The 18,808-nt window shown below is 37.2% G+C and overlaps 4 protein-coding genes across 4 annotated transcripts in view; all 4 read right to left on the bottom strand.

Annotated features, from left to right (window-relative positions):
• The window catches only part of LOC123547366 (interferon alpha-inducible protein 27-like protein 2A), a 110,437-nt gene that overhangs the window by 33,414 nt on the left and 58,215 nt on the right, over positions 1-18,808 (bottom strand). The window lies entirely within an intron of this gene.
• LOC123546276 (interferon alpha-inducible protein 27-like protein 2A) overlaps positions 1-18,808 on the bottom strand; it is a 37,127-nt gene that overhangs the window by 11,060 nt on the left and 7,259 nt on the right. The window lies entirely within an intron of this gene.
• On the bottom strand, positions 1,133-2,455 carry LOC128559322 (uncharacterized). The gene has a single exon (XM_053550628.1). It carries the CDS (start codon positions 2,453-2,455, stop codon positions 1,133-1,135), a length of 1,323 nt encoding a protein of 440 aa, XP_053406603.1.
• Positions 2,619-13,709, bottom strand: LOC128559321 (uncharacterized). The gene is made up of 3 exons (XM_053550627.1): positions 13,683-13,709; positions 3,576-6,800; positions 2,619-3,038 (listed from the first exon to the last, which is right to left on the bottom strand). The coding sequence occupies exons 1-3, from the start codon at positions 13,707-13,709 to the stop codon at positions 2,619-2,621; spliced, it is 3,672 nt and encodes a 1,223-aa protein (XP_053406602.1).

Raw genomic sequence — 18,808 nt, 5'->3', positions numbered from 1 at the left:
TATAGAAGTAGCTAGGTTTGCATATACTCTGTTTTGATTGGACGAGTTCGCAGGGCGCGCGAAGATCACGGAATCCACGTGTACAGTTTATGAATGGAGGCTACTATCGAGAGTTTATCTTAAATTGTAATAACAAAATAAGTCCGAAAGTACATTTTCCTTATGCTGATATCAAAATGGATTAAGATTTCGGAATGCGTGGACTTACACGAAGGTACTTTATTTTCTTTCTTGACTGAAATACAAACGAACAAGAATTCGTAATGCATGGACTTACACTGGTTTGTTAAATCTTATTAAATCATTTGGTACATAGTGTTCTGGGACTTGGATCAACTCAGTGACTAAACGAGAGATGCGCCTTTACTCTTTTATTTCTCTAGATATAGCGATTCTCTGCAAATAAAAACATACAAACAACATTCATACAACGTTCACCAATTATTCATATACTCATATAAACAACAGATGTACTTTTGAACATACTTCACATCAACAAAGCTTGCACTATCCAATCATTCAGATAATTAAATTTAAAGTCTATATATTCATTTTATGTTATTTAACAAATTCAATATCATAACTTCGAGTTCAATAATTACGCTTTGAATAAATTAACAGTATTTAGTTACCGAATTTGGTCTCTTACTCATCAAGTCTCATCAGAATAATTAATGTCCACAGTTAACGTTCAGTTCAGTTAACGTTTCAAAGTCTGGGCGGAAGTATAAACAAGTATGACGTTGACGTCAACGAACGCCGCAAATTATCACGTGGCTGAAGACGCCAAACAGACGTCAAATAAATAGCGTCAGATACAACAAATATTAGAAACTACATTTATGTTTCTAACAGTCCCCACTATGAAATTACATACATTTCATAACAAATAAACTTTCAAAAAATTACACTTCCATGCTTTATCAATAATCAATAATTCTTAAGTTGATGACATATTTCACGTAATTAGTTAATCTATGCAAGGTGCACGAAATCTTACCAAAAAACAATTATCTACGCTTCATAAAGACAATTCCTAAGTAGCGCATTTATAACAATTTGTACAACAAAACTTGGCTCTTACTTGTTTGTTATAATTATTATTTAGCTTCGAAAAAAGTTAGGATCAAATTTACATTGAAGCCTCAAGAAGACACAGTTTAGTAACCGGCCTAATTAATTGACCTGATTTAGTTCTGATCACACAGCTTCTAACTAGGCCATCTCTACCAAGATTCACGTCAACCACTCGGGCTAGTGGCCACTGTCCTCTGGGAACGTTGTCAACGGCAACAAGAACTACATCATCTTTCTTCAGGTTTACAGTTTTACGTTGCCATTTCTGACGTTTCTGAAGTAGTGGTAAGTATTCTCTCAACCATCGTTTCCAAAATACATCTGCGAGATACTGCACTTGTCTCCACCACCGTTTTGCGTATATATCTTGCTTCTTAAATATACCAACAGGTAAGCACTGGTTTGATTTCATTAGCAGTAGCATACTCGGCGTTAATGCTGGTGGGTCTCTGGGATCACTGCTAACGGGTGTCAAAGGTCTGTCATTTAGTATTTTCTCTGTTTCAGCCATTAATGTAAGCAGCTGCTCGTCGTTAAGTAGTTGTTCTCGGACGAGAGATTTCAATATAACTCTAGCAGAACGAATTAAACGTTCCCATGCTCCTCCCATATGGCTTGCGTTCGGAGGGTTGAAATGCCATTCAATGTCGTTCTGAGCAAAAAATCCACTGAGTTTGGACTGGTTCCATAGCTGCAATGATTTTCGTAGTTCAGTTTCACCTCCAACAAGATTGGTTCCATTATCACTGAAGACTTTCCGTGGGCGTCCACGTCGACTTTGAAAGCGTTGAAAGGCAGATATGAAGGAATCAGTAGATAGACTGTGAGCAATTTCAAAATGTACCGCACGCGACGTTAGGCACGTGAAAATACAACCATAACGCTTTTCTCGTGCACGAGCTGTCTTCACAATAAATGGTCCGAAATAATCGATTCCAATATGGGAAAATGGTGGCATATCCGGTGTTGTCTGCTCGTCAAGCAAGGGCGCCATCTGTTGGGTCATTAACGGTGTATGTTGTCGTCTGCATGGGATGCAACATCTCAAAATACTCTTCACTGCGCTAGGTCCGTGTAGAATCCAATATTTCTCACGTGACATAGAAAGTACATGCTCTTTTCCAACATGACCATTATGTTCGTGGATATGTTTTATTATTAGTTTTGTTACATGGTGTTTGCTAGGTAGTACGACTGGATATTTGCTTGGATATTCGCATTGTAAGCGTCCTTGTACTCTGATCAGGTCATGGTGTATAATCGGGTTCAAAGATGCTAAACAACTGTCTTTTCTTACAGAATTCCCATTTTGTAGACATATTCTCTCATCGGTAAACGACGTACGTTGAACCAACGCTAATATGGTATGTTCCGCCATGTTGAGTTCATTGGTGCTCAAGTCACCTTCACTCAGTCCCAAGGTGTGGTTTAAGTGTTTACGTCTGCAGTATGCCTTATATCTTAGTAACCAAGCAACGGCCCTTCTCAGCCTCGTCCAACTGGAGTATCTATCTATTATACTTTGAATGGTTTCAACTGCACTAGTTGTGTTGACGACAACCTCTTTTTTTCAGCTCAGTGTCGTCGTCGTCTAATTCAGGTTTAGTTAGGTGGCTTGGCCAATGGCTTTCATCTTTTTGAAGGAATTCAGGTCCATGCATCCAAAATTTCATTGTCTTAAAATCACTGGCATGCATTCCTCTAGAAGCGACGTCTGCTGGATTGGAAGCCGTATCTACGTGTCTCCATTGGTCTCGTGACGTCACATCATGAATTTCACTTATCCTATTTCCAACAAAGGTTTTGAATCTCCGGTTTTCGTTTTTAATATATCCAAGGACAATCATAGAATCTGTCCAGAATGTCACACTGTCAATGTTTATTTCTAGTTCGTCTGCTACTAGCGTATAAAGCCGAGAAGCGACAACTGCTCCTGAAAGTTCAAGTCTTGGAATAGATGTCTGTTTTATTGGTGCTAGTCGTGATTTTCCAGCAACCAGAGAGCATGAAATCAGGTTCTTTTCATCTTTTAATCTCAAGTACACGCATGCGCCGTAACCAAGTTGAGAACCGTCGCAGAATACATGCAATCTGACTAAAGTACTTGATCTTCTAAACGAAGATCTGAGAACGACCCATTCACATTCGTCTTCTGTATATTTTGGATTTCCAGTATTGCTATTTTTATTTTAACCAATCAAACGATTTGTTCTAATGTCAAAGAGTAAGAAAAATGTGCAGTCATACCAGGTTTCGAACCCGGGACCCCTCGCTTACAAAGTAAGTAGCCTACCGACTGAGCTAATCAGCTACTTGTCACATTGTGACATAAGAATTGTAAATATCAAAAGTCAAGGCTACAGGTAGATTTGCGAGATATTGTAAGTTAAGTTCTGATTGGCTAGCGAAAGGGTCGCCAGAACGAGGCTATGAATAGGTCGTTCTCAGATCCTATGCGTAGCGTAATAGGAGATGTACTTTAGTCAGATTGAGAATACATGTAGCTGGGCATTCTTTAAGGTTCCGAAGTCCTGTGGTTTAAAACATCTTCTCACAGAGACAGATTCTAAATATGGAAGAGTATCTAACCATTGTTTCCACTCGTACGTATCTTTTTCAGGGATAGGATCGTCCCATGAAAGCTTCTGTCTACATAGGTTTTGTACTATAGCCTTTGCACGTAGAGTTACTGGTGCTACCAGTCCAAGGGGATCAAATATGGAACTGACGATGGAAAGGATGCCGCGTCTTGTTATTGGTTTTTCACTTAATTGCACTTTAAATTTGAGTTCATCTTTTTCTACATTCCACTGAACACCGAGGGCACGATCTACTGGCGAACTGTCACTCTTGCTAAGATTCATTATAGATCGCGCTCGTTCTGACTCTGGGATAGATTCAACGACATCTCTCTTATTGCTAAGCCATTTCGTCAGACGAAATCCTCCTCTCCTTAACAATGACTGCAAGTCTGCGGCTAACTCGATTGCTTTCTCATCAGAAGAAACTGATTTTAAGCAGTCGTCAACGTAAAAGTTCCTTTTAACGGTGTTGACTACCTCTGGTTTATACATATGCGCGTTATCCGACGCTGTTCGTATTAATGCATATGCTGTGCAACTTGGGGATGAGGTCGCGCCAAATAGGTGTACCAGCATCTTATAGCATCTAGGTTGTTGAGTCATGTCCCCTTCAGGCCACCATAGAAACCGTAGGGCATCACAATCTAAATCTTCGACACGGACCTGATGAAACATAGCCTCGATGTCGGCTGCTATAGCAACGGGCTCTTGACGAAATCTGATTAAAACGCCAACCAAGCTGTTCATAAAGTCGGGTCCTTGTAGAAGTTGACTATTTAGGGAAATTCCTTTGTATTTGGCGGCACAGTCAAATACAACTCTCACTTTTCCGGGCTTATTAGGATTTGTCACAGGATGATGGGGTAAGTACCACACGCGGTTACTATCAGATTCAATGTGTGTTACTTCCTGTGCATGTCCTTTCTGGATATAGTCAGTTACTGATGCTGTGTACATTTTATGCAGCTCTTGATCTCGTGCTAACTTCCTCTTCAAATGTTCGAGTCGCGCATGCGCAAGAGTCAAGTTGTTAGGCATTACTGCTTTCTCGTCACGCCATGGTAATTTCAGTTTGTAATGTCCATTTTCATATCTCAACGAAGAGTTCATAGTGTTTAAAGCTTTCTTGTCTTCTAGAGACATTGAATTTCTTTCTACTTTCACTTTGTCATCAAAGTCCGTAGTCCACATTTTCTCAAGTTGTTGTTGTAACAATACATCAGCTGACTGCTGAAAATTTACATTAGCTGATTTCTGTGTTGTAGTGTCTGTAACAGGTCCACGCACTGCCCAGCCTAGTTGAGTTTTAATGGCGTAGGGTTGATCATGGCGGCCTGAACGCACTTCTAAGGGTATATGTGCCTGTGGTGCATCTGTTCCAATAAGAAGCATCACAGAGCTAGAGTCGATTTCAGGGGTTTCTATCTTAGATAAATATGGTAGATCTCGGATGTCAGCGTTTTTCGCAGCAGATCTAGTTGATACTGGAAGAGATTTCACTGACCAAACTTTTCTCAACGTAACGTCGTTACCACCTGACGCCGGTTGCACGTGCAGCTCAACTTCCTGTCCTTCGACGATAATACCGGAAGAGCTTGCTGTAGACATCTTGAACGTCACAGGTTTAGAGGTTAGGTTCAGCATTTTCAACAAGCGTTCATCACATAATGTCTGGTCAGCTCCCTCGTCAAGCAAAGCATAAGTCTTGCAGTATGTCCCACTTTTACCTCTAACAAGTACAGGTATTATACCTAAACAGTTCTTCACATAAGATCCGCTTTTAGTTGCGCAATTTACGACGGATTGTTGATCTGTGTGATCAGATTTACTATCTACCCAACTATGTAAAAGAAAGTGGTGTCTAGATTTACATTCTGTTACATTGCACCCAGTAGGTTTTCTACAAACGTTAGAAAAATGTTTGCCCTTTAAACAATTGAAACAAAGTCTGTTCTTTTTTACAAACTGTTCCCTGTCATTTAAATTCATGGCTGTAAATTTCGTACATGAAGCTAAATCTTTACAACTACCTGAACAACAATAGCACTTACGTGACGGCTTATACATAGGATTGTTTACTGCACTATTCGTAGCAAAACTGACAGCATTATTTCTACGAGGTGCAGGACTTGGCTTTGACTTAAAGGTTCGATCTTCAACAATCTTACCATGACTCTTCTCATTTGCAAGGTCAAGGCCATATAGGGAAGTGGCGATTCGAGCCTTTTCTTCTACAAATTTCACTAGATCTGAAAAGCCCGGTTCCCTACCAGACTCAGTAATTGAGTGTGCAATATCTACCCATTTACCGCGGACGTGCATAGGCAAACGTCTAACAATGCGACGTAAGTTGTCTGTGTTATCTATGTCTGACTTAAATCCTAACTGAGACAAAGTAATTTCACATTTTCTCATCTCAAGTGCTAAATCTGAAAGACCATTAGTGTCAGACGCCTTTAAGGAATGACCATTAACAATTTTATCTACATAAGTTCTAGCAATGTTATGTGGCCTACCATACCGTGAGTACAAAATGTCTCTTGCTCGTTTATAACCTTCACTTGGACTCAGTAATACACAGTCTTCTATTGCACTTTTTGCCTCTCCGTCGCAGTATTGTATCAAGTAACTAAGTCGTAACCTGTCGTCACGAACTTTACAGTCAATGTTTGTTTCAAAGTTATTCACAAATTTGCAGTATTCCAATGTTGAACCGCTGAATCTCAGGAGCTCCGGCTTTGGTAAGTTGAATCCTTCTTGTAACGTATTTGCCAGCAACTGAAAAGCTGATTCTATGCTAGTGTCTGTATTTCTCAAAACGTTAGTGTCTGTATTTCTCAAAACGCTAGTGTCTGTATTTCTCAAAACGCTCGTGACTACATTCTCAGATGGATGCGCGTTCTGATTCATTGATCCATTCTTACGTTGCTCCGTTACCAAATGAGTGTTGTTAGGTGTATTTATAATTACACAGTCGTCGTGTGCACTTCTTGTGTTCTTATCAGACTGTTCATGACCGGAAGTGAAATCATTTACTGTCGTCTGCTTCACATATGACGAATCTTGCACGTGCTCACCAGTTTCTTCCTCCAATGCCTCGTGCCAGACCGATTCTTCAATACGCGCTTGCTCTAATTCACACTGATATTCAAGTTCTTGCTGTTTAATTTCTATTCTTTGCGCGCCAGTTCAAGCTCGTGTTTTTTTCTAAGAGAATTTAACTTTTGCTCAGCAATCAAACGTTTAGCTTTGGAACTCGCAAGTTTCGTTTAACACGTTGATGACGCATTGCTACAAATTTCGTCATTTTCATTATACTGGTTCGATGACTTCCATTGTTCATATCTTTCCTGAAACTCTGTGAAATTATTATGATAACACTCATAGGATTGTTCTAGATTTTCACAATCGGCGGGTTCGTCACATAAGTCTAGGCACTCTAAATGTATGTTCTTGAAAGCGTTGAATTTGTCGCACAGTTTCACATACAAGTTTTCAACAAGATCATCATTATCATGAGAAATCATGTATTGCTCCAACTCCTTATACAGTTTCGTCAGTTGCGCACATTGTGCTGACCTTGACCGCTTAAGTCCTTGAAAGGTTTTATTTTCAGAGTCTGTCATCTTGTATCCAATGGTATCGTCACTGTTTCTTCAGTGGATCTACTTCAACCGCTGGATTCGAGCATTCGATTATTCGACGATTCGAGAATTGTTCTGGGACTTGGATCAACTCAGTGACTAAACGAGAGATGCGCCTTTACTCTTTTATTTCTCTAGATATAGCGATTCTCTGCAAATAAAAACATACAAACAACATTCATACAACGTTCACCAATTATTCATATACTCATATAAACAACAGATGTACTTTTGAACATACTTCACATCAACAAAGCTTGCACTATCCAATCATTCAGATAATTAAATTTAAAGTCTATATATTCATTTTATGTTATTTAACAAATTCAATATCATAACTTCGAGTTCAATAATTACGCTTTGAATAAATTAACAGTATTTAGTTACCGAATTTGGTCTCTTACTCATCAAGTCTCATCAGAATAATTAATGTCCACAGTTAACGTTCAGTTCAGTTAACGTTTCAAAGTCTGGGCGGAAGTATAAACAAGTATGACGTTGACGTCAACGAACGCCGCAAATTATCACGTGGCTGAAGACGCCAAACAGACGTCAAATAAATAGCGTCAGATACAACAAATATTAGAAACTACATTTATGTTTCTAACACATAGTAAACACTGTTTAAGAAAGGTGTGTATACAGATAGGAAATTACTTAAATTCTCGCAATACATGTTTAACAAATAAGCATAAATTATGAATAATTGTTTCATTTTTGCACGTCATCAGTTCTTTGTATTTCAGGATATTTGGTCTATGGGAAAATCTATGAGGAATATATTTATTCCTAAGAGCTGTAAAGAAAGGACAAATTAAGAGGTAATGCATTTCATCCCCAATATCGTTAAGTGGGCACCGTGGGCACTTTCTCTCCTCATGTGCAACGTGAGATTGTCGCCAGCGCCCGGTTTCAACCGGAAGTCGATGGTTTCCTGTTCTGAAATGCAGGAGACTTAGTCGGAGCGAGCAAGGCAACGACAACAAATAGCTTTCCATCTGAAGGTTATCTTTAAATAGGCTATAGCCTGTACCTTTTGATGATCCAGTTAGGGAAGTTGACCACTGCTGGTTAAATTGGTCTGTTAGAACCCTTTTAACCAAAATATCAATACCTTTACAATTTAATGTCGCCTGATTAAGCCAGTAACAGGAATAGCCAGTATTGTCTAGAATGTTCTTAATACAAGATGACCATTTAAAAGCGTGTACAGACTGTATCATGTTCTGATAACAAATATAAACAATTTTAGAATGCTTGGATAAGATTATTTTATTCCAAAACTTTATCATTCTAGCTTTAATGATAATTTCAATTGGGTATCGCCCAAATTCTGCATACAGCATATACCTAGGGGTACTGCTCCTACATTTTCCTATTTTACGTAAAAAAGTACAATGGACATTTTCTATCATGTCTAGATTACTATAGCCCCACACTTCGCATCCGTAAGTTAGTATTGGTAAGATGGTGTGATCAAACAGCTTTAACTGAAGATCCACGGGAAGATCTAGATTATTTATTCTTGAAAAAAGTGCAAACATTGCCTTATTTGCTGTGAAACAATATTCTTTTGGCATTGTAAGAAACTACCCGATGATGCGAACAGCACTCCTAGATATTTATATGTTTTTACGACATCAACCACTTGTTCACCTAACAGAAAATTATAATTCTGTGGCTTATTAGTTCCGAAAACAATAATTTTGGACTTTGTAAAATTTATATTGAGCTTCCAAGCGCGGCAATACGAAGCAAAATCATTTAGGCTGTTTTGGAAATCTTTTTCGTTATCGCTAATAACAATAGTATCATCTGCGTAAAGTAAAACCAGTAGTTGTAGAAATACGACTGCGTTGTCAATTTCAGCATTTAAATTTATTCCTGCATTTTTCGTGGATAAAAAGTCTTCTAAATCATTTAAATACAATGAAAACATAACTGGAGACAAATTCTCGCCCTGTCGAACCCCGCAATGACTTTCAAATAGATCAGAGTTCTGTCCATTTGCCGAGACACAAGACTTAATATTTTGGTACATGTTGGTTATAACATTGAATATTTTACCACGTATCCCACTTTTAAAAATTTTACTCCATAAACCTGATCTCCAAACTAGATCAAAGGCGGAAGAAAAATCAATAAAACAACAAAATAACTTTTTCTTACTTGATCTTAACTTCTCTATTAAAAAATTTAGTGTAAATATATGGTCTATCGTAGAGTAAAAGGTAAAGGTCTTGTTTATTATAGTGTCACCCCTATTGAAAGGGCCAGCCAATTTGACTTATGAGACACCTTTTATTGTGCGTACCAATTACCTCCCAACTTCTACCACTATGCCAGGCGCCAGGCGGATAGAAATCGGTAACCATTCATTTAACTAGCTCGCGGCTCACGAACCGGCCATTTCGGAATGAGTCCCATGACAAACATCCCCCGGACGAACGCTCCAAATGGGGCTCGAACCTTCGACCTCCCGATCCCGAGGCGGACGCCTTAACCACTGGGCCACGGTGACCGGTTACGAGGAGAGGTAATCAGCTCTAAAACCAGCCTGATTTTCATGTAACAAAGTGTTATCATTCAAAAATAGTTTAATTCTGTCATCTAGTATCGAAGTAAAAAGTTTACCTAAACAGCTTAAAATAGTTATGGGCCTATAGTTACTGGGTGATAGTGGGCTACCTTTGTTTTTGAATATAGGTTGAATAGAACCGATTAGCCATATATCGGGTAAGATACCTGTGTCAAGGATTTTGTTAAATAACAAACAGTAAATGGGAAGCATCAATTCGGTCGTACTTTTTAAGTATTCGTTCGATATTTTGTCAAAGGGCGACGTCGCTTTATTTCTCTTACATTTTGAAATCATTTTTCTGATTTCGTCCGCTGTAATTGGTCTATTTAGCGAATCTAAATTATGTATGTTTGGAACAAACGAGTCATCATAAGGTTCATTAAAATTTTCGTGCCGGGTTTCATTTACCGTTTTATAATAGTCATAAAAAGACTCGATGTTAGGCATTGTTTCTGTTTTATTTTTATTAATACTATTAAGAAGACGCCAGTAATCTCGCGGTCTATGTGAGCTCATGTCGCGTAACTTTTTCTCATGACTATGATTATGCTTACTCAGGTAGGTATTGATTGTTTGTTTATACGCTCGGCTGGTCGCATTTAGTCTGTGTTTATTTAACATCGACCTATTTAACTGATAATCTTTTCTCGCCCTGTTATATTTATTCCTTGCGCGTTTGCAGTGCGGCCCAAACCATGGTTTGTTAGATTTATTATCCCCCGACGAAAGTCGGAGGGATATAGTTTTGGCGTCGTCCGTCCGTCCGTCCGTCCTTCCGTCCGTCTTTCCGTCCGTCCGTCCTTCCGTCTTTCCGTCCGTCCGTCCGTCCGGAGCCATATCTAGGAAATGGTTGGGAATATTTATTTAAAACTTGATATACATGTTCACCGCAATGAGTTCTTGCGGCCCGTCAAGTTTCAGTCAGATTGCCCAAGTAACACCAGAGTTATGGCCCTTAGAAGTTTCTAGTGTTAACTATATAGGGTACTATAAATATGGCAATTTCTGCATCATAACTTTTGATATATTTGACCTAGAACTATGAAACTTAAACAGAATTTAGATCACCATAATGTGGTTGTGTACACACAATTTCATTTGGATTTATTTGTAAATTAAGAGTTATTGCCCTTTAATTGTATAAAAATCCACATATTTGTACATAACAAACTTACCATTTGGTACAATTTCATTAAATTTCTTTCATTCTTTTCCATGAACATTTATTGTAAACATGTGAAGTTGTGTACCCACACCTGGTCACCCCCTTACCTTGATCACACACCTCCCCCCTTATCCCCTGACCCCCCACCCCCCACACCCAAAAAAAAAAAAAAAAAAAATCATTCCTTATTTTAGATTTTTTTCAAACAAACTTCATATACATGTTCACCACTATGAGGTTATGGGGCCCATCAAGTTTCAGACAGATTGCCCAAGTAACACCAGAGTTATGGCCCTTAGAAGTTTCTAGTGTTAACTATATAGGGTACTATAGATCTATAGATATGCCAATTTCTGCATCATAACTTTTGACATATTTGACCTAGAACTATGAAACTTTAACAGAATTTAGAGCACTATAATATGGTTGTGCACAGACAATTTTGTAAGGATTTCTTTTTGTAACTTCAGAGTTATTGCCCTTTAATTGTCTAAAAATCCACATATTTGTACATTACAAACTTACCATTTGGCAGAATTTTATTAAATTTCTTTCATTCTTTTCTGTGAACATTTATTATAAACATGTGAAGTTGCGCACCCACACCTGGTCACCCACTTGCCTTGGTCACACCCCCTCCCCCCAAAAAAAATTTTTTTTTTTTTTCATTTCTTATTTTAGATTTTTTTCAAACCTTCTAAGTTGTACCATTCCCCCACCTCACTTCCCATCCAGTCATGCCCACCACTGATCATGCATCCTCTGCCCCCCCCCCCCCCCCCCACTCCAACTTCCCCCTTTTACCTTTTTTTTTTTTTTTAATTTTTAATTTTCAATCAATATTTATAATCAACATGTGAAATTTTGTTTCCTCTCCCATTCCCCTGCACCCCCACCCCCTAAAAAAAAAATATATAGATATATCTATATATAGATATATATTTTCCATTCCTTTTTTTTTTTTTTAAATGTTCAAACCTTCAACATGTTAAGTTGTGACTGCACAAACCTTGCCCTCAGCCGTTTCAAGATATCTTACCTGTGTTCTCTTAAGGACATCTGATCTTTTAAGTTCAAATGTACATGTAAAACAGCAACACCTGGTGCCAAACCACTCAAAGACAATATTTCATTCCAGTTAAACTTCAAGCTCACATTTCAATTAACTGCATTTAATTTTAAAAAGCTAAGCTTATTACAGTAAGCATATCCCATTCAAAATAAATTCTTAAGTCAGGATCAAAGTATCATACATTTATTATGTACTCTTTAATTAAACATTTGTTTTCTGTTAAATTGATTTTGACTAATGAAATGATTTGCTTCTTATTAACATCCTTAACTTTTTGCCGGATATATCTTTTTGCCATTCCTCACCACAAACCCTTTCGGCGGGGGATACCAATTCATCGAATTTGCTTGTTTTTACTAAAATGTTTCGCATTGGAAAAAGTGCAATCCGCTGAGGTTAGAAAAAGACGAGATATATTTTCGGTAGCTTGATTAATAAGTAATTTAGAATTTTCAGTATTATCATTCCGTAACATTGTGTCTATTTCATCTAAAAGTGACGTATTTAAATTATTAAAAAAATCGTTTTGTTTTCTGTTATCCCATTTCGGAGGGCGAATTGAATTCGGTGTGTCACAAGCTGTTTTCTCTTTTGCTGCGTTAGCCTGAGTACAATTCATACTCAAACAAATCTCTAAAAGACAGTGACCATCTGAGAATATTGGATCTGTTTCTAAAACCTTAAAGTCCTCAATCATGGGCAGAATCGGAAGTGACGAAATAGAATAATCAATAACCGATAGATTACGGAATGGAAATGCCCCATCGCGATCAGAGCCTATCCTTCCGTTATGAATGAATAAATTGTTATATCTGCATATGTCTAACAACTTATGTCCAAGCCTATCAACTTTGGTACACATGGATGACCTATCAAGTCGGATATTAAAATCGCTTAGTAATCGATATTGGTTAAAAAACATTTTCATCTAAATCAAAATGGTTAATTAAAAAATCATCAAACTGCATAGTCAGGTAGCGAGCCCGTATGCCCATTGTGTCACCTAATAATAAGACGTTCTGAAATTCTATACATTTGCTTGCAATATCATTTTCAAACAGAAAATATTCATCCTCATTTAAAAAACGCGACTGCTCAGGCGGTACATACATAGCCCCTATTACAAAATGTAACTCATCTGTTTTAATCTTGAGCCAGTAAATGTAGTCACTGTCACTTGACAGTATTTCAATATTATCTAAAAGAGAATTTTTAACGAAAAACCCTATTCCGCCAGATTTCCTTATCACATATTTTGTCCTTGGTTTTGAAAAAAAAGTATAATTAGGAATGTCAATAATATCATACATATCTAGTTTTGTCTCTACCATGCATAAAATAGAATACTGAGAGATCATATCAAGGAATTCTGGAATGTTAAGCCTGGCCTTAAGGCCGCACACATTCAGCGAGCCTATCTTAAGTTTTTCATTACCTGCTGGGCTACAGTTATTTGATACAGAATTTACCATGGATAAATTACAAGTTAAAACGTTTTCATGACTGAGTGTGGCACTTTCAAAGTTAGTGGAAGTATTTTCACAAGCTTCATTTGACTTACGATTTTCACAGTTGCTGATGAATGCATTTTCACAGTTTTTGTTTAAATCCAAATTGACAAATAATTCCTCATTTCCAGTTTTGACTGTTTTAGATCCAAGAGTTAAAGAATTAATTCCACTTTTATATTTTTCAGAAAGATGAATACAAAACAGTTGGTTTGAGGAACACGGCAAGTTTACACATTTGTCACAGAAGTAGGTCACGTTCCCCACGTGATCCTAGGCTTTGTTGTCGATGTTTGAATCTTCATTGTCAGAGGGTTCCGGAGGTACAGATTGCTGGATGGGTGGGTGGACTCCAAGTAAATAGCCAGGAGCAGTGTTAATTTCTACTGGAACCTGAGAAGGTTCCCCTAAGGTTACCGGTTCGTCATCTGAAGATTCAGAAGATTCGGACATCTGAATATTAGTGTTTTCTGGCTGACGGGAGGGTGGCGCACTCTGCTCATCCCTGGTTAATGGAGAAGAGATTCGAGTTGAACGTTGATAACTCTCCTCCACCCGGGCCCTGACATTGGAATTACGCGAACCACGTAGAATGGCGTGCCAGCCGGGAAATAAGTCGCGTTTCACAGTCCCATTTACAAGTATAGCAGCCGGGAACACGAATCTGGCGTTGCGGAAACCATGTTGATCTCTGGCTCTTTTGAACTCAGGCCAAAGTTCCTTGCGCGCTTCCCTTATCTCCAGCGGATAGTCATGAGAAATTCCAAATTTGGAGCCTTTCAAGACTCTGACGTTAGACATGATAGTTTCAATATCGCGCAAATCACAGAATGTTACAAGAATAGCTCTGCTACGTGGGCTACCATTACCAAACCCACGTGCAACTTTCCTTTTTCCAATACGATAGGCGTCGGCGATGGCAACACTGTCAAGACCAAATTTGTCCTTCAGGAATTCAGAGACCATATCACGACATCTCTCATCGATATTCGACTCGGGGAAACCGTTAAATATGAATTGCTCCGTAAGAGCCTGGTTTCTAAGTCCAACGACTTGTATTCTAATAGCCTAATACGGGCCTCACTGACTTCATTCACTGCGTGTTGTGCATACGAAAAATTGTTCAACATTTCAAGTTTTTGATTACACTGGCCAAAGTCAAGCATCATTTCAAACATAGCAGACATTTTATTGTCCATATCCATATCGGCAAATTGTGATTTGGAAGGAAAACGATGTGTTGAAGATGGCGACTGACCTGCCGACGTGGCACCTGTAGAGTGTCGTTTCCGTTTCTTTTCTCTAACGACGGACGTAAACCCTTCATCTAAAGCAGCATATCTACCTTTATAGTCAGATGTCATATTTCCAGAACTTTGAATGACAAATATATGTCCAAAAACGTTCTAAAACACTTAAAATTGTAAATATTTCTGACGCGTGTGAAAACGTGTCAACCATTACCACGTCCCGTAACTCTCACAGATGAGACCATAATAAAGTATATATATATATACGTTATATATCGTCTTTATTTGCTTATCGGAAAGCTGTTAGCGCATAATGAGGTTCTAATTCAATCACAGCGGTTGTATATTAGCGATAATATGTGTTAATTCAATCTCCAGTGATTGCTGTGGTGTTTATATATTATGACAACCGGAAAATATAGTTTGATTTTGACGCTTGAGCGTTCACTTTATAAATCTGTCTGCTGATTAGGGAAATCAACATAATTTATCTTGCCTTATTTAGGCAAGAACCAGCACTGAATAACATTGCCATAACGGACCTTTAAGAAAAAGTACAAAAACGTTGCTGACCTCAAAATCGAAGTATGATAACAATACAATAATTTGTGTCAAAGACCTATAAAATGAATTATCATTTTATACTTCTTTGTTTGTGTTCATCTTTTATAAAAACAAAAAATAAAATATTAGAATAAGTTTTGCTTTTGTTAATTAGATAAGTACATAAGAAATACACAGTACATTTTCATAACCCAAGTTAACCCGGTGGAAATTTTTTTAATTATTAATTTTTATTAAGTGAACTTGCATCAAGCTGTAATATTAAACGTCAGTCAACACAGTAGTAGCTTTCGGACTGATAAACACAAATTACGTGTCATTCCATGTATCATGTGCATGTACAGCATCAAGAGGTGTAAGAAACATTGTGGTAGTTTGGGTAGTTGAAGTCCGTTCAGTTTCACACTGTAAACATGCATATAAATACAACATTCAAAAATACAAACGGAATACAATGATATTTCGGCTTGATACAAATGCATTGAGGTCGCGGCCAAATCAACTTTCGGGATTCAAAACCACGACCCTAAGATCAGGATATTGTTTTCCTGGTAAAATTTTCAAATCCTATACCAGTGTATCAATTATAAAACGATACAAAACGATACAACTGCTCATGCTAAGGAAAAATACGTCATTAATTGACAACGCAAATACCGCAAAAAATTTAAATTACAATATATAATAACGTGTCAGCGGTATGCATACATACAGGGATATATATTATTAAAATACACGTTAAAGAGTTGGGTGAGATTAAACCCATGAGGTTACCTCAAAGTTGGCACGGAGCCCTCATGAGGCATTCTGAACCACCAGCTGTGGTCGGACACCCGCAAACCCCCTAAACAACATTTTTTTTTTTTGGATTTAACGTCGCACCGACACATATGGCGACTTTCCAGCTTTAATGGTGGAGGAAAACCCCAGATGCCCCTCCATGCATTATTTCATCACAAGCGGGTACCTGGGTAGAACCACCGACCTTCCGTAAGCCAGCTGGATGGCTTCCTCACATGAAGAATTCAACGCCCCGTGTGAGGCTCGAACCCACATCGATGAGAGGCAAGTAATTTGAAGTCAGCGACCTTAACCACTCGGCCACGGAGCCCACTCCCCGCCCCCCAAACAACATATAGAATGTCATGATGCATTACTGTTTTAAAAATATAAAAAGGTGATTAAAAAGGGTCGTCATTATTCGTATTGATCGGTCAAAATTTCAATGTCCCATGTTACTTTTGCTTTAAGCCGTCTGTGAAGATACGTTTGTGTTTCCTTTAAAGGCGGGAAATTGCACACATGTCGTCTGCAGTGTTGACGGAGAGTCATTTCCGGATATTATGCGCAAATTTGTTTAAAAATACTAAAATAACAGAGAAGGAATGGAGGAAATTAAATTTAGAATTTGTCCCACGCGAGACAAAAATCTGTATGTACTGTTTTTTGATAACATATTTAACATCTAAAGAATTATCATTTGTTCACATGTTATTTTGGAGAATATACACTTTTGGTCCTGTATTGAAATATTGCGTCTTTTCAAACAACCAATTTTATTTATTTCTATAATCCACAAAATGGGTTGTCCACTCAAATGTCCTCTACAAAGCAAAAAAACGTTATATATATTTAATCCGGAAAACTGCCTTGTTTCATTTAAAAAAAAATGCTGAGTTATATTTTAGAAATATTTAGATGAGAAAAGTACACATTTTCTTGCAATTATTGTTATATATAAATAATTGTACTTTTCAGTTAACTCATTTTGTAGTTTACAAAACAAATTGTCCTCATCAAATGTCACCAGACGCTAATTTATGCACATTAATGTTGACGTCACTTAAAAAGAATTATAAGAAAATCAACAGATACGTAATTTTAATTTTCGCATAATTCTCCTAAATTTCATTATTTTTGTTGAATTTGTTCTCAACGAACTTTTTTTTCACATTATATGTGTTCAATAAAAAATCACGGCGAATGTCAACGCCGGGCCCGGGGTGAGTAGAATAGCACCCCTATTCTCCAAATAGTGGAGCTAAAAAAGCATGGCTGCTCCCGTAAGTTACTAGAGACTGTGAAAATATTTATAGAAATATTTCTTTAAATCCACGTGAATTTATTACCATCCTCCAAGATAATAAACAAAAGTGTGACACCATAATTGCTTAATTAATTGTTCATTGTATCGCGAACACCCGATTAACATACACGTGCGGTACATCAATAGGCAATTAAGGACGGTGGGATAATCCAGTCAAAGGTGATACCGTGATCACTACTTAGTACCAATAAAAAGGGAAATAAGGAATGAAAACGTAATATTGTACAGAGTTATAATAATTAATTTATACGTATTATAAAATGATATTTCATATAAAAATGATAGTTGAAATTCTTAGACTGTAAAGTTATTTCGCCAATGAAAGATAAAAAAATCAGATTATCTTTATAATGCACCAATTGTGATTTTGGCGCTATTAAAATGATATTTATTCATCGGTTTTGGGCAAAATTATGTGTAATTCTATACAAAATATATATGTGCCAATTAAGCTGACAGAATATTTACACAGAATAAAAAACATAGGCTAAAATTGATTTTGACTCTAAATGCATATTTCATCATCACTGATGCAAAATTATTTTTAGCTCGATTAATTGAAAAATATGTAGAGCTATTTGACTATAAACCTGTGCGTCCACGTTCAGATTTGGTTAAGTTTGTGTATGTCAGCTGCTATCTCAGTAACCACTTGTGTTGATGGATTAAAAGTACTGTGAAGAACTGACTTACATTACACAGGATCTATAACTATGTTCTGCTTTTTTTTTTTTACAAAATTATGCCCATTTTCTACTCATACTTATTCAGTTAACAACGCTGTGTAATAGCCTAGCGTTGCTGTCCTCCGACTGCTCTTTTTTGTATATATAAATGATACCAATATTGTCTTTAAGTTGCAAGAAAGATTAATGAAAATAATATGAAATAAACAATATATGGCTTATTTTCGCAATTATAAAAAGTATTTTCATTACCGCTTGTTTATTTCATTATTACCTATGCAAAATCGCACGCGTATTTGGCGGGATTTGATTAATAACTACGGCTCTTTCGCTTATTTATATATTTGAATTACTTATGATTCGCATTATATTGTTATTTAGAAGAACAGATATCTAAATATCTAATTGTTATCTAGTAATGACTAGTTGAAAATTACTAAATCTTATTTTTTATTCATGTCAAGCAATCAGATCTATATAATCAATATTATCATTTAATTCATTTCTTTGTTACTGGTTATAAGAAACTGAAGCATTTATGACAGTAAAATCTTTAAATTATCGAATATAAC

This window comes from Mercenaria mercenaria, chromosome 9 (assembly GCF_021730395.1).
Source record: "Mercenaria mercenaria strain notata chromosome 9, MADL_Memer_1, whole genome shotgun sequence".
Lineage (NCBI taxonomy): Eukaryota > Metazoa > Mollusca > Bivalvia > Venerida > Veneridae > Mercenaria > Mercenaria mercenaria.
The sequence above is the reverse complement of the archived record's forward strand: the minus strand, read 5'-3'. Positions and strand labels throughout refer to the sequence as shown.